Here is a 17,288-nt window from a genome sequence, read left to right on the forward strand (position 1 = left end):
GTTTGTTGCATGCTGTTCCCTCAATGGCAGCCAGAACAGCCTCTTCAAGATCTTGATTGGGGCCTCCAGGTCCCTTTAGTACTTGCTGAAACCAACTGCACTTATATTCAATCAGATCTTGATAAGTTTTCAAAACGATGTTACGACTGGCATCTTGCTTTTTACCTTCTGAAATGAAAAACCACAACTTTACAAAACAAAAAAATAAGCATGCTATGATCACAACAACAATGGGTCACAACAGGATTCAGTCCACTCATAGACATACTTAGTGCAGCAATTTGTAGGGATGAGAAAAATAACATAGGTTCAGTTTTGTAGGGACATGAAATATAACATAGGTTCAGTTGTTGGTATAGCAAGTGGCAGATGTCGTCAATTACTAGCATACATGGAAAGTGCAGTCCTTCTATATAGAAAGCTGCTTAGAAATCACTCGTGGAACTCATCCTAAAATATTGCTAAATCGTATGGGATCTGCACCAAACTGGCGGATACTTAACATCTACAAAAGAGGGCAGCATGAATTTTAATATGTTCGATGACACAAGGTAGACGATCACAAAGACACTGGAAAACTTGAGATGGTAGATACTTTAAGACAGACGTCAACTATCACGTGAAGGCCAATTTACGAAGTTTCAACTACCAGTTTTTAGTGAATAATCTGTGAATACATCGCAACGTTACAGAACATGCAGACAAGAGTAGACTAATTACATCGTGCACGTAGGCATTCAAGCAACATTCTTCCCGCACTTCGCAAACAAATAGTACGAGGAGTCAAGCTAATGGTACAATGGGGAGTACCCTTTGCCACTAACTTCGCAGTACTTTCCTGAGATGCAAAAACAAAATGCTACAGATTTTGAACACACCGTTTTTTCTTTGATAGAAAGGAAAATTACGTATGATGTGTAGTGAAAAGGTGTTAGTTGTGCAGTGGGTGTGGCCCAATATCTGAAACGATTAAAAGATAACATAACACGAGAAGTGAGATCACAGAAAATGCTACAGTAATCATACTTCAGCAAATGTCTCTACAAGCAACTGACATACAGCCGCTTACAATACAATTATTCCTGATTTTACTGTGGATTGTGATAATTACCTCAAACAGGAGCAACAACCTTTTCTTTTCTTTTCTTCTTTTTAGTTCAGTATTATCGGATGTCCAATAATGAGCAACTAACACTTGGCACAAAACTATATGATCTACATAATGCGATCTAAATATGTTAAAAACAGACTGCCGTCTCAGATGTCCTGCATGAATTTTCGAAACATTGGTGTTATTAGTACTGATGGATTAATGAACTGCATATACACTTCACCAGCTCAACACAAAAACAATACTCCACAGTCCGCTAAGCTTTCCCGCCCAAATTCACAGTATCGATATACGTGGTCGCAAATTCTCCTGATGTATATCGCAATCACTTCGATTTATCAACTTCGATGTACGTGGCGTTAATCTGGTATATTATCTCTGGTTCGGACTAGTATATACAGAACTTGTGTGTAGTGGTGATGTGTGATTGTTGACATTTCTATAACATGCAACATTTCTGTTGACACTTCTGTAGAAAAAAAAGTATGGGGTGGCGTGACATTTCTGTTTTAATCTTACATGTACAATTTCAGATTTTTTGTGCTTTGCATGGGGGCGGCATCCAAGCAAATGAAATAATTACATTCGGGAAAAGTCTCAATAGATTAGAACCCAATAAAGTTTCAGCTGGCAGTGATGCAGTTAATGCAATTAGAAATAAAAGAAGCCCAGTTGTGATTCCATTATTACATGATGAACATTGTAAACTGGATTTACAGAGATGGTGCGGTAATCTCCCAAACAACGATGACTTGACGGTGCTGGAATGCATACAGTCTTTCAAGGTGAGAATTTACACCATTGTTTTTTATTTGGCTACACGCACATCCATTCAGTAATTATATTGTCGCTTTGTTTACATTTGAAATCTGACAGGTGTAGTTGGTACCATTATGTTAATATCAGTTGCTTTGTCGTTACCATTACTTTCACTGCCTCTCAGACGTGGAACTTGTTAAGCTTCATGTACCGATTAATTTATATTCAACCATGACATTTTGGACCGTCAGGTCCCATTTTCGGTGAGCTGTAACCGAATATCACATGTCATATTGCCGGCCTTCTTTTCAGGCCTTCGGAAATAGCAGAATATAAAAAAGTAACACACTGAAACAGTATAATTCATTTACGGGGTAATGGCCCCCCACCCCATTCGTTTATTTACTAGTAAGCATTTACGTTGTAATAGCCCCCACCCCCATACCTTTATTTACTAGTATGGTTTTCAACTGAGATATTTTGACTATAAAAAACTTTAATAAAGTAATTATCACGAAGGTCTGAATTTTCAATCTTAATTAGTGGTTTGATTCACTCAGCTATACTAGGTGCGATGGCACCTAGAATTTCCTTGTTGTGAGAGACGAAAATAGGAAGAAAAAGAAAGTCGTAATTCTCTTTCTGACTGGGTGGTTTTTTGGTGCGGTATATTCAGCAACAAGCTTACCGCATTTTACAGACGTCATCATATCTTATTTCGTCTAGAACATCTAAAGAAACAGTTGAGACACTCTTGGGTACCAGTACAAATGGGGATTTGCACACGATTACAGCAGTGGATCAGGGTGGCTTGTGTGGAACAAGAGACTGTAGTCTGCAAAACTAAGTACACATTCATGAGAAAGTTTATTTCAGCCAGAGATATGAATGAAAATGCTGCTTACTTTCCCTCAGAATTTGATGTTATTGTATAGTACATGGATTCCTTCCCAACTGTGATGTCCCACAAGTGTATCTTTCTTGTGGCATACATCAATCATGTCAACTGAACCTACCAGTACCAGACATCTGCTTCATCGTTTAGCATAATGATAATATGGCATATGACATTAGATGTGCTCAAACAGAACATTGAAAAAATTTCTTTACTGTCAATATTGCTGTTTTGGAATGGAGATTGCAGTGACATACTGATGTGTAACATAACCCAAGGCATAGGTTAGATTGAAAGGTGACAATTTAGTTTGAACTGACCAAGCAGTATCAAATGCTGTGGATAATCCCAAGAATCTCTACACCACATATTATAAGGGGTAAATCACTTTGCAAATGGTAGCTCAGATTATAATTTGGCTTGGATCTGACTATCTATTTTGAATAATGACACAATATAACAAAATTTATCCAATTTCTTTGCTTTTACACATAGTGTGTTAAGAAGAAAGACTTGGGCTAGTTTGGTCATCAAGGTTCTAATTCTGGAGTGCTTTTTTCTGTCCCTCCTCCAAATGGTTATTTTATTCCTCTGTAATTTTATTTTACTGTGACCACGCATTAATTTACATTAGGCTCTGATCATCACTTTTTTTTTATGACATTGACCGAAACAATCAGGTCCCACAAGTAGGCATGGATTTTATGGACTGGCTGGCCTAAGGATATGTCTGTCTAGATGTAATGCACATATGATTCTCCCTGTGCTAGTTGCCTGCCATGTAGCAGAAGTAGTCACTTCAGTGACATCTAGAAAATGTATGTAGGGACAGATATTTCAAGCTGACGTTAGCCCTTTGTGAAATGCTAGGACTTCTGCTTCCTCAGTTATGTTAAGTAGCTCCTGCTTGTCTCTTTCGCTTAACTTAATATTTGCATGACAACATCGATATTTATCCTATGCCTAGCTGTAGGGCCTATATATGTGTGGTATTAGAATTAAGCCCACTGTACAACAAGCATTGATATTGGTCATATAGCACGTAGGGATCATCAATTCTTTGGTGTAGGTAATGTCATAATTTGTAGGAGTAATTACTAAGAAAACATGTTTGCAATTTTCATTAGAATTTATTGGATCACTCAGTTTTGAGCTGCATGACTAGTGGGAACTTATTGAAAACTTTTGCACCAGAACACAGACCCTAATTCTGATTTGTAGACTACAGGAAGGAAAAGTCTATCCAGAACTAATTTCTTTGTCCAGTACTGTGTTTTGTGTTAACCACATGATGATCAGATAGTGGAAAGTCCTGGATAGAATAACAACTGAATGTCTCCTTTGCATGATGATCTGTTTTCTGGTATACACAGTATCCTTACTGCTTGCTTTTTCCAAGTAAGTGCTGCATTTACTTTCCATTCTACATCACAGAAAGTAATTTGATATGAAAATAGGACATAAAAAGTATGCTCCAATAAAAGGGTCCGATTCTGCCTGTCTGCTTTGACCTGTGATGTAGCTGTGTTGTGTTGTGTGATGCCATTGAGGTGCGGCATGTTAGTAATGGATTGTGTTTGCAAAGGGTGTGTTAATATGTGGTTTTTGTTTCTAAATTGTTTGTGAGTGATGTTAGTGCAATATGACCTTTGTGCTGCGTGTTACTTGATGTTGTGGGAGTTTGTTTTTTGCTGGCTTGGCAGTATGTTATTTCAGTGTCATTGGTTACTGGGTACTGATTTATTTTTGGTTTTGAAATTGTTAGTTCACCATGTTGTTAGTGGTTTGAAAATCATTTTTTTATTACAGTTTTGTTTGGTACTATCTATCTATGGATGTTCCGATGAAGTTTACTAGTCATTGGTTGGTTGCTGATATGAGTAACATTACGGCGTATGCAATTAAAGTTCTCCAGTTATGTGGCTATTTGGTGGAAGGTATAAGTGTCAGCAGTGACTGCGAATTTGACATTGAGCTAAGTCTCTTCATCTCAAACCAGGTACAGGTGTATGTGGCAATGTTTTCAATGTGTTTCAGTAATGGTTATGTAGGTCAAATGAAATTTTTTATTCCAGGTTGTTTGGTGTTTCTTGTTTGGTTTATTCTCGAGGATTTCCTGTTTGTTATTTTTCGGTATTGTTTGCTGTAGAATGATGCCTTTCTTACTGTATATTTAGCTTGTCCCCACCTGAGACCCTCTACTTTCCACACCATTAATTTCACTTCATTGCTGAAGTTAAATATTTTGCATGGTTAATTATCTTTGTTCGTGGGTATATGTAGTGACCTTATGGGTGCCATTTTGTATACACTGGCAATAGGGAGTGTCCGCCATCTTGATGACGTCACAGGTCAAAAAGCAGACGGGCAGAATCGGACATGTCCATGTTGCCAAAAATCATATTAAGTATGATGTGCACAGGCAGATTGGCAACTACCAAAAGTTTAAGTCTGAAAGAAGTGTAGAACCGCATAAAGCAGTACTGATCCGCAAGTCTTATAATAAATAATAAATTGAAGAAAGATAAATTTAAGTTCTGAGCGGTTGTAGATCCAGAAAACACTTACAACACTATTGAATAGAATACACTAATTGAAATTATCAGAAATATGGTACAGAAAGCAAAAGGTTGTCAGCAACTTGTAAAGAAACCAGACTTCAGTTACAAGAATCAGTGCTGCTTCAACTTGTTTTTTTAAAATGTGCTCCACTGACCCTATCAACATTCCTCCAGAACCTCATCAACTTCTCCCCCATTTGCTTCACCTGGTCTTACTCAACCCATCAAGTAACCTTCCTAGGTGTTGACCTCCACCCCATAGATGGCTACATCAGTACCTCCATCCATATCAAACCTACTAACCACCAGCAATACCTCCACTTTGACAGCTGCCACCCATTCTATACCAAGAAGTCCCTTCCATACAGGCTAGCCACCCAGGGTCGTCCCATCTGCAGTGACAAGCAGTCCCTCTCGGAATATACCAATGGTCTCACTGAAGCCTTCACTGACTGTAATTATCCTCCCAACCTTGTACAAAAACAAATCTGCCATGCCTTATCTTTCCAGTCCCCCCCTCCCACAGAGGAGCATTCCCCTCATAACTCAGTACCATCCACGACTGGAGCAACTGAATTATGTTCTCCGCCAGGGTTTCGAGTATCTCTCGTCGTACCCTGAAATGAGAAGTGTCCTGCCCACTACATTCCCACCCTTCCTACAGTGGTATTCCGATGTCCACTGAACCTACACAGTATACTTGTCCAGCCTTACACAACCCCTGCTCCCAATCCCATACCTCATGGTTCATACCCTTGTAATAGAACTAGATGGAAGACCTGTCCCATTCATCCTCCTGCCACCAGCTACTCCAGTGTGGTCACTAACATCACCTATCCCATCAAAGGCAGGGCTACCTGTGAAACCAGTCATGTGATTTACAAGCTAAGCTGCGACCACTGTGAAGCATTCTCTGTAGGGATGACAACCAAAAAGCTGTCTGTCCGTATGAATGGCCACCAACAGACTGTGGCCATGAAACAAGTGGACCACCCTGTTGCTGAACACACTGCCAAACATGGTATCCTTCATTTCAGTGACTGCTTCACAGCTTATGCCATATGGATCCTTCCCACCAACACCACCTATTCTGAACTGTGCAGGTGGGAACTTTCCCTGCAATATATCCTATGTTCCGGTAACCCTCCTGGCCTGAACCTTAGTTAGTCACTGTCCTCACCCATCCAACCCTCTCCCTGTTCCCATTCGAGAACTACACAGCAATCATTTCACCACCACACCCAGTCATTTTATTTCTCTCCTTTCCGCTACTTCCCCCCAGCCCCCTCCGCATCTTCCCCTGCCCACCGTCCAAACTGCAGCACTTCACTGTCTGCTACACCCACCATACTATCCCTCCCCACCTAAGCCTCCTCCTTACCCCCATCCAGCTGCCACTCCCATCATGCACTGGTGCTGCTACTTGCAGCGCAGTTTCAGTTGCCTGAGACTGCAGTCATGTGTGCGAATTGTGTTTGTGAGAGTGTGTGGGTGTGTGTATGTGTGCCTGTTGTTGACAAAGGCCTTAATGGCTGAAAGCTTTAATTGTGTGAATCTTTTTGTTGTGTCTATCTGCGACTCAGCATCTCTGCTATATGGTGAGTAGCAACTTTTCTTCTCTAATATTGTTACATTCCATTGACTGATTAGTCATTTACACTGTTGGTGTCTTCAGAATTTGAGTCCAGAAAAATCCACAATGTACAGTACACAAGTACTGCTATTCAGAAATCACTGGAGTGCATGAGATATGATCACAGTGAAAATTATCTCATCTGCTCAAAATCCTGAAGGACATGAGTAGTGGTTATTTAGATGTAACTAGCAGCAAAAATAACCTGGATGATTAATGACATGCTACAGCTACCAAAAAATTGGAAGGTTGTAAATTTCTGCTAGGTATAATACACATCACATTCCTGGAAACTTGTGAATTGACCTACTGGCCAGGAACATTTGTTGAAGGTATAGTACCATGATATGTGATTTCTCTTTGAGGTCTGCAGCTCATGGTCTCACGGTCGCATTCTCGCTTCTCGAGCATGGGGACTCGGGTTCGATTCCCAGCAGGGTCAGGGATTTCCACCTGCTTCGAGAGGTGTTTGTGTTGTTGTCGTCATTTCATCATCGTTCTTGAAAGTGGCGGGATTGGACTGCGCAACAGTTGGAAATTTGTACGGGCGCTGATAACTGCGCAGTTGAGAGCACCCCACAGACCAAATGTCATTATCATTCTCTATGAGAACTACTACCTTTAAGTTGAATCAAGTCATGTGCTACAACAAACAGTGTTCCTGTAAATGATGTTCAACAAGACGTTGATGAAACCAAGTGTCTGGCCATAGTTAGTCGCTTTCACATTGTTCTACCAGGATGCGATAGTTTCAGCAAATAACAAATACGATGAAACTTCCTGGCAGATTAAAACTGTGTGCCCGACCGAGACTCGAACTCGGGACCTTTGCCTTTCGCGGGCAAGTGCTCTACCAACTGAGCTACCGCAGCACGACTCACGCCCGGTACTCACAGCTTTACTTCTGCCAGTACCTCGTCTCCTACCTTCCAAACTTTACAGAAGCTCTCCTGCGAACCTTGCAGAACTAGAACTCCTGAAAGAAAGGATATTGCGGAGACATGGCTTAACCACAGCCTGGGGGATGTTTCCAGAATGAGATTTTCACTCTGCAGCGGAGTGTGCGCTGATATGAAACTTCCTGGCAGATTAAAACTGTGTGCCCGACCAAGACTCGAACTCGGGACCTTTGCCTTTCTTTCAGGAGTTCTAGTTCTGCAAGGTTCGCAGGAGAGCTTCTGTAAAGTTTGGAAGGTAGGAGACGAGGTACTGGCAGAAGTAAAGCTGTGAGTACCGGGCGTGAGTCGTGCTTTGGTAGCTCAGTTGGTAGAGCACTTGCCCGCGAAAGGCAAAGGTCCCGAGTTCGAGTCTCGGTCGGGCACACAGTTTTAATCTGCCAGGAAGTTTCATATCAGCGCACACTCCGCTGCAGAGTGAAAATCTCATTCTGGAAACATCCCCCAGGCTGTGGTTAAGCCATGTCTCCGCAATATCCTTTCTTTCAGGAGTTCTAGTTCTGCAAGGTTCGCAGGAGAGCTTCTGTAAAGTTTGGAAGGTAGGAGACGAGGTACTGGCAGAAGTAAAGCTGTGAGTACCGGGCGTGAGTCGTGCTGCAGTAGCTCAGTTGGTAGAGCACTTGACCGCGAAAGGCAAAGGTCCCGAGTTCGAGTCTCGGTCGGGCACACAGTTTTAATCTGCCAGGAAGTTTCATATCAGCGCACACTCCGCTGCAGAGTGAAAATCTCATTCTGGGAACAAATACGATGTAACTGGATAGATATAAGAATCTAGTCAACAACCGGCAGCAGGAGAACACACGCATATAAAGGTTACAGAAGAGTCTTTCCTTATCATCCCTTCCGGTAAGTTTTGCCTGACCCGGGGTTCTGGGTGATTTTTTAAAAATTCTCCCCATTTCTTAACCCTCAACAGTCCTATTTCATCACCCCTCTTCCTTCCCCATCAATACTTCTGCCATAAGAAGAAGCCACTGGTTCCAAAAGAATGGAAATTTCCTTAACCTGCATACCTGTGTGTGTGTGGGGGGGGGGGGGGGGGCGTCCTACTGCTGCTTGGTAAGTAGATTTGAAACGTTACGAAACATTGTGAAAAGAATATGGAATATGGACTACTTACACACACACACACACACACACACACACACACACACACACACACACACGACTACTGTCTCTGGCCACTGGCCAGGCTTCGTTGTAACTGTGCCTGATGGGAGCAGCGATCTGGTGCCGAGGTTTAAGGTGGAGGCATGGAGTGAGGAGAGGGAGGAGGTGACTGAATAGCAGGGTGGGGTGGGTGATGGTGTAGTTCAGCTTGTGGGAATGTGCAGGGATGTGGTGGGGACGGGGTAGGGCTGCTCAGTGCTGGAGTAGGTTTGGAATGAGGGGGAGGGGTAGGAGAGAAGGGGGCAAAAGGACTAATGGGTGCATTGGTGAAATGAAAGCTGTGTTGTGCTGAAGTGAGAGCAGGGACAATGACAGCTAAGTGGAGGACAGGGACTAGCGAAGGTTGAGGCCAGGGGGGTTACTGCAATGTAATCTATATTGCAGGGGAGTTCCTACCTGCACAGTTCAGAAAAGCTGGTGTTGGTAGGAAGGGTTCATCAGGTACAGTCTGTGAAGCAGTTATTGAACTGAAGCGCATTGTGTTGGACAGCATTTTTAGCATTTGGATGCTCCAGATGTCTCTTGGCCACAGTTTCAGTGGCCATTGATGTGACATACAGTTTGTCATCATGCCCACGTAGAGAGTAGCACAGTGGTTTCAGATTAGTTGGCAGATCACATCACTGCTTTCACAGGTAGCCCTTTGATCGGGTAGGAGATGCCTGTGTCCAGGCTAGTGTAAGTAGTGGTGGGAGGATGTATGGGACAGGTCTTGCATCGTGCTCCATTGCAGGGATATGAGCACCAATCAAGCGATTGTGGGTGAGGGTGGAGACCTTCACAGACCAAAATTACCTTCCCAACCTTGCCTAGAAACAGATCTCCTGTGCCTTGTCTCTCCAGTCATCTAGCACGTCCCACATGCCAACTGCTTGCCCACAAAGAGTCACTCCTCTTGTGATTCAGTACCACCCAGGACTGGAGCAACCGTATCACATTCTCCGACAGGGTTGCGACTGTTTTTCATTGTGCCTTGAATTGAGGAATATTCTACCCACTATCCTGAAGAAGAAAAATTTGTTAACATCGAGTATAGATTTAAATGTCAGGAAGTCATTTCTGAAAGTATTTGTATGGAGTGTAGCCATGTATGGAAGTGAAACATGGACGATAAATAGTTTAGACAAGAAGAGAATAGAAGCTTTTGAAATGTGGTGCTACAGAAGAATGCTGAAGATTAGATGGGTAGATCACATGAGGAGGTATTGAATAGAATTGGGGAGAAGAGGTGCTTGTGGCACAACTTGACTAGAAGAAGGGATCGGTTGGTAGGACATGCTCTGAGACATCGAGGGATCACCAATTTAGTATTGGAGGGCAGCATGGAGGGTAAAAATCGTAGAGGGAGATGAATACACTAAGCAGATTCAGAAGGATGTAGGCTGCAGTAGGTACTGGGAGATGAAGCAGCTTGTACAGGATAGAGTAGCTTGGAGAGCTGCATCAAACCAGTCTCGGGACTGAAGGCCACAACAACAACAATCCTTCCCACCCCTCCCACAGTGGTATTGTACAGCCCACCAAACCTATGCAAAATCCTTGTCCATCCCTACTCCAAACCTACATCCAACCCGTTGCATCAGGGCTAATATCCCTACAGTAGAGCAAGATGAAAGACTTGTCCCATACATCCTCCCCCCACTGCCTACACTAGTATGGTTGCAGGCATCTCCCACCCCATCAAAGGCAGGGCTACTTGTGAAAGCATCACGTGATCTACAAACTCTGCAACCCCTAGGCTACTTTCTTTGTGGGCATAACAACTAACAAAATGTCTGTTCATGTGGCCAAGAGGCAGCTAAACCACCCAATTGCCGAACAAGCTGCCCAACGTAATGTGCTCCACTTCAATGACTGCTTCACAGCGTGTGCTATCTGAATTATTCCTACCAACACTAGGTTTCTGGATTGGATAGCAGGGAATTCCTGCTGCAATATATTCTTTGTTACTGTAAACCCCCTGCCCCCCACAGCCTCACCTTTGCTAGTCCCTGTCCTCCACTTACCTGGCCCCTTCCTGCTCCCACTGCAGCACAACACAGCCTTCTATTCCAGGTATGCACCCACTAGTCCTTTCTCCTCTTCTCCCCTCCCATTCCCAGCACCGCCCCCCCCCCCCCCCCCCAAGCCTAGTGCTACACCTGGTAGCCCTACACTGATCCCTGCACATTCCCACTTGCTGCACTACACCATCACCCACCTCATTCTGCTATTCATCCCCCCCCCCCCCCCCTCTCTCCCCTCACCCCAGGCTTCCTCCTTAAACTACATGATCAGCTTGCTGCTCCCATCAGGAATAGTTATAACTCAGTCTGTTTGCAGAAGCAAGAGACAGTGATCGTGTATGTGTCAGTTGTGCTTGTGTGTGTATTTTCTAATTCAGAAGAAGACCTTTTGGCTGAAAGCTAAAATGTGTAGCAGTCCTTTTTATTGTACTTGTCTGCAACTCGATGTTGCCTCTTTATGGTGAGAAGCTATCTGTCCTTTTCATAAGACTGTTGTTATTCTGTCCTAGACTTTCCAGTGAATTACCTCTACTCTCTTGTTCAATTTTTAGCACATTTACTGATGCATACAGATACACAAAAACATTAGCCACAACTACTGTATTTTGTCGGTAACTTTATTATGAAATAACACTGTTATACAAATGTACTGATTATGGGAACTAATTTGTAAAATTTATAACTTATCTTACAAAATCCGTTTAACTTAAAGTATTACATAATAAAAATAAATGAAAGAATGCTGTAAAAAAGTGATCGATTGATTGACTGATTATACATAAACAGAGGTAAGTTAAGGTTGGAAGGAACTGGATGAGAACTACAGTAAGTGTTGTATATGTTTAAACTTCTCTGTACTGTGGAATCTGCAACAAGGGAGGCCACTGACCAGGGTGCCACAAACAGAGTTGATTACAGTGTCGGTGCAGCATCCCACACATTGGAGCCACTGACACTACCTGGCACACTCACTGCCCCCCCCCCCCCCCCCCCCCTGCAGGTCCCGGGGTTAGAATAAGCCCGAGGTATTCCTGCCCATCATATGTCGTGACTAAAATGATTTTCACATGTTTCGGCCTTTATGTGATGGTCCCCTGTAGGGTTTGACCTCCATTCTTCAAAATTTTCCCGAAGAGTGAGCCAATTGGGGAAGGGCGCCTTACAAGGTGCATCATGTCCATCGTGCATTGAGATCTTTAGCCCACTTTCTTGTCGTCACATTGCAGTCCTGCCCATTATCCATCTTATGGGCGAGGACACCTTCCTGGGTGCGTTTTCCACCATGCACTATACAGTGTCGACTTCTGCGTCGACACGTAGCCAGTCCGTTGTGGTGGGGCCACCATGTACCCTGTTGGATGTAGCTCTCTGACCACACAGGGATCGCTCTGCTGATGCCTGCGCCATTAACTCCCCATGTATGCCAAGGGGTAGATGCCCATCCCCCTGGTGCATTGGGATTCCCAGCAATGGCCATTCTGCCAGGTGGCCTTTGCTGTGGCTGGGTGGTGCCCGTGGGGGAGGGCCCCAGGTCGGAGTGGGTGGCATCAAGGTGGATGACACGTGATGAAGCGTAGTCCATCATCTCTTGCTGGTGGTGAAACACCAGCAGTCTCCGAGCGATCACGAGCTCAATTCAATGCACACAAGTACGAGCCCAAATCGTCCCCTCCCTGGCCACACCATGGGAGGAACGTCAAGCTAAGGATGGCAGCGGATCTTATTCGCCCCGGTACCGTGTATGTTCGAGAGCTGATAGGGAATCTTTCATGGTGATGATGCCGCAATTCTTCATTGGCAATTTAGAGGACAAGTCTGGGGAGATGGATGGCTTGGCCAAAATGAGGCCTGGGTCGGTCTTGATCAAAACAACATCCTCTGCCCACTCATGGGACTTACTCGCTTGTGACAAGCTGGGGGATGTTTCTGTAACCATCACACCCCATAAGAGCTTAAATATGGTCCAGGGTATCATTTCACAGAGACCTTCTTTTGCAGTCCGATGATCAGCTGCGCGCCAGTTTAGAGCGGCGAGTTGTACATTTCGTCCGGCGTGTCCACCAGAGTCTGAAGGATAATCAGGTTGCCACCAGTGCCTTCATCTTGGCCTTTGAGGGTGGTGCATTGGCCGAGAAGGTCAAGGTGATGGTCTACCGGTGTGATGTAAAGCCCTATATCCCTCCCCCGATGTGGTGCTTTAAGTGCTGGAAGTTTGGCCATATGTCTTCCCACTGTACTTCCAGCATCACATGCTGAGATTGCAGACACCCATAACATCCCAATACTCAATATGCCCTGCCGCCCATCTTTGTCAACTGCAGAGAGCCACATTTGCCTTGCTCGCCTGACTGCAGGATTCTCCAGAAAGGTAAATCGCGGAGTACAAGACCCTGGACAGACTGACCTACACTGAGGCTGAGAGAAAATTTGAACACCTGCATCCTGTGCATATGATATCGTCTTACGTCGCTGCTCCAACAGTTCTGGCACCATCAGCTCCACCAACCCAGGCCACCTCTCAGAGCCGGAAGACTACACTGCCCCCTTGATGGTTGGGGGCATTTCCCTCCCTGTTGCTCCTGCACCACCTACCTTGGGAGCACTGTCCCCCTACCCATCGGGTACACCAGTCCCCCCTTCTCAGCCAGAGAAGCTTAAGTCTTCTTCAGCTCATCTCACTGGGAAGGCGTCCCTTGGGTCACTCCATTCCCAAGTTTCTACTAGTGGGAAAGATGACACCCGCTAGTGGCTGAATGCCCAAAAGCAGCTGGTTGTAGGGCTTCATGTTTATCCTCAGTCCCAGAGACTGAGCCAGTGAAGTCCTCCCAGCCAGGGAAACCCAAGGAGCAGTGAGAGAAATCCAAAAAGAAAACCCCTAAGACCAAGGAAATTGAGGTGGCAGCCACACCACCGCTACCTACAAGCTCTGCAGCTGAGGATGGGGTGGAGATTTTGGCGTCCACTGAGGACCTAGATCTCGCCAGACTCTCGGACACAATGGATATAGATCGCTCAGGTAGTAAATCGGTGGCAGCAGGTGACTCTGGAGCGTAAACTGCCTCAATGAATGTTCCATGCCTTCTCAGTCTCACGATCACGTCATCCTCCAGTGGAATTGTGGCAATTTTTTCCACCGCCTGGCTGAGCTATGGCAACTGTTAAGCTTTATACCTGCTTTTTGCATTGCCCTCCAGGAAACCTGGTTCCCAGCAATGCGGACCCCTACCCTCCATGGCTATAAGAGTTATTACAGGAACCGTAGCAACTATAATCGAGTGTCAGGCGGAGTTTGGGTTTATGTCCTAAAGTCGGTCTGTAGTGAACATGTGCCCCTTCAAACCCCTCTTGAAGCTGTGGCTGTCAGAATAAGGACGGCACAGGAAATAAGTGTCTGCAATGTATATCTTCCTCCAGATGGTCAGTACTCCTGAATGTATTAGCTGCACTGATTGATCAACTCCTTAAACATGCCCTACTTTTGGGAGATTTTAACACTCATAACTCCCTTGTGCGGTGGCACTGTGCTTACTGGCCGAGGCAGAGATGACTATACTTTACTGTCTCAGTTTGACCTCTGCCTCTTAATTACTGGGGCCGCCACACATTTCAGTGTGGCTCATGGTAGTTACTCGGCCATTGATATATCAATTTGCATCCCAGGGCTTCTCCCATCTGTCTGCTGGAGAGTGCATGATGACTTGTGTGGTAGTGACCACTTCCCCATCTTCCTGTCACTCCCCCGGCATCGTGCCCACGGACACCTACCCAGATGGGCTCTAAACAAGGCAGACTGGTAAGCCTTCACTTCTGTTGTCACTGCTGAATCTCCCGCACATGGTGCCATTGATGATGTCGTTGAGCAGGTCACTACAACAGTCGTTTCTGCAGCGGAAAACGCGATCCCTCGTTCTTTAGGGTGCCCTGGCAAAAGACAGTCCCTTGGAGGTTACCGGAAGTCGCTGTGGCAATTAAAGAGTGTTGGCGAGCTCTACAGCAACATAAGCTGCACCCTTCCCTAGAGCACCTAATAATCTTTAAGCGGCTCCGTGCCCGTGTTCGCCTGCTTATAAAACTACGGAAACAGGAGTGTTGGGAGAGGTACGTGTCGACCATTGGGTGCCATACATCAGCTTCCCAAGTCTGGACGAAGAACAGATGTCTTTTTGGGTACCAGACCCCAACAGGTGTCCCTGGTGTTAACATCAATGGCGTGCTCTCTACCGATGCAAACGCTATTGCCAAGCACTTAGGTGAGCACTATGCTCGAGCCTTTGCTCTGAGAACTACCACCCAGCCTTTCGCACCCTCAAACGGCTGTTGGAAAGGAATGTTCTCTCATTCACTACATGCCACAGTGAACCCTTTAACGTGCCATTTACAGAATGGGAGCTCCTCAGCACCCTTGCACATTGCCCTAACACAGCTCCTCGCCGGATCAGATCCACAGTCAGATGATTAAACATCTCTAGTCTGACTAAAAGTGATATTTCCTCGTTATCTTCAAATGGATCTGGTGCGATGGTGTCTTTCCATCGGAATGGCAGGAGAGCACCATCATTCCGGTGCTAAAACCTGGTAAAAATCCGCTTGATGCAGATAGCTACCGGCACATCAGCCTTGCCAACATTCTCTGTAAGCTGCTGGAACGTATGCCGTGTTGGCAGTTGGGTTGGGTCCTGGAGTCACGTGGCCTACTGGCTCCATGTCAGGGTGGCTGTGGCTTCCGCCAGGGGCGCTCTACCACTGATAATATTGTGCCCCTCGCGTCTGCCATCCGAACAGCCTCTTCCAGACGCTACCACCTGGTTGCCATCTTTTTTGACTTACATAAAGCTTTGCTACATTGTATGAGTGGGGTCTCTGGCGACCGCTCCTGATTTTTATCCAAAACTACCTGTCGCTCTGTACTTTCTGTGACCAAGTTGGTGCTACCCATAGTTTCCCTCGTATTCAGGAGAATGGCATTCCGCTGGGCTCCGTTTTGAGTGTATCTCTATTTTTAATGGCCATTAACAGCCTAGCAGCAGCTGTAGGGCCATCAGTCTCCCTTTATCTGTATGCAGATGACTTCTGCATTTCATATTGCTCCTCCAGTACTGGTGTTGCTGAGTGGCGCCTACAGGGAGCCATTCACAAGGCGCAGTCAAGGGCTCTAGCCTACCGCTTCCAGTTTTCAGCCGTGAAGTCGTGTGTCATGCTCTTCTGTTGGCATTGTACCGTTCATCCATAACCTGAACTTTATCTTGATGATGATGCACTCACTGTAATGTAGAAGTATCGATTCTTAGGACTGGCTTTCAATGCCTGATTGACTTGGCTTCGTCACCTTTGTCAGCTTAAGCTGAAGTGCTGGCAGCACCTCAATGCCCCCCGCTGCCTGAGCAACACTAACTGGGGTGCAGATCGCTCTATGCTGCTGCAGCTCTACAGAGCCCTTGTTCAATCCCTCCTTGACTATGGGAGTCTGGTTTACAGTTCGGTGGTGCCCTTAGTGTTGCATTTACTCGAGCCAGTGCACGACTGTGGCGTTCGCCTAGCAGTGGGAGCTTACAGAATGAGTCCGGTGACCATGTCCTGGTAGAGGCCAGATTACCTCCACTGCGGATCTGATGTGCACAACTGCTGGCCAGTTACACTGCACACATTCGTAGTTCTCCTGAGCATCCGAATTACCATCTCCTTTTCCCGCCCACGGCAGTTCATCTCCCACATCGGCGGCCCAGGTCAGGGTTCATGATTGCAGTTTGCGTGTGATCCCTTCTCTCTGAACTGGAGTCCTTCCCTTTACCACCTCTACTTGAGGACCATTCACATTCACCTCCGTGGTGTGCACCTCGGCTGAAGCTTTGACTGGACCTTTTGAACCCCATTGCTCTCTGCTGTCACTTCCTCTCGATTCTTGATGTGTTCCGGGGCTCTGAAGTTGTTTACACTGTCAGCTCGATGGCTGATGGTAATGTTGGCTTCACCTATGTCCACAGAGGCCATATTGAACAGCGTTCCTTGCCCCCTGGCTGCAGCGTATTCACTGCAGAGCTTGTGGCCATATCTTGTGCACTTCGGTACATCTGTTCCTGTTCTGGTGAGTTCGTTTCTACTCTGGTTGGACTCCCTGAGCAGCTTACGAGCTATTGACCAGTGCTACCCTCGCCATTCTTTGGTGGTGTCCATTCAGGAGTCCATTTATGTTCTGGAAC

At 45.4% G+C, this 17,288-nt stretch overlaps 2 protein-coding genes across 2 annotated transcripts in view; one reads left to right on the plus strand and one right to left on the minus strand.

The window, feature by feature from the left end:
• The window catches only part of LOC124776657 (DNA primase large subunit), a 91,471-nt gene extending 90,086 nt beyond the window's left edge, over window positions 1-1,385 (minus strand). Inside the window, exon 1 of the mRNA XM_047251748.1 lies at window positions 1,112-1,385. The gene's annotated coding sequence lies outside the window, so the exon portion shown is untranslated. The remainder of the gene's footprint in view (window positions 1-1,111) is intronic.
• Window positions 1,386-1,505: 120 nt separating this feature from the next.
• Window positions 1,506-17,288, plus strand: part of LOC124776288 (Golgi apparatus protein 1) — a 160,809-nt gene continuing 145,026 nt past the window's right edge. The window contains exon 1 of the mRNA XM_047251197.1: window positions 1,506-1,896. Within this exon, the coding sequence (XP_047107153.1) occupies window positions 1,597-1,896 (300 nt within the window). The 5' untranslated portion in view covers window positions 1,506-1,596. The remainder of the gene's footprint in view (window positions 1,897-17,288) is intronic.

Source organism: Schistocerca piceifrons, chromosome 2 (genome assembly GCF_021461385.2).
Source record: "Schistocerca piceifrons isolate TAMUIC-IGC-003096 chromosome 2, iqSchPice1.1, whole genome shotgun sequence".
NCBI classification, from domain to species: domain Eukaryota; kingdom Metazoa; phylum Arthropoda; class Insecta; order Orthoptera; family Acrididae; genus Schistocerca; species Schistocerca piceifrons.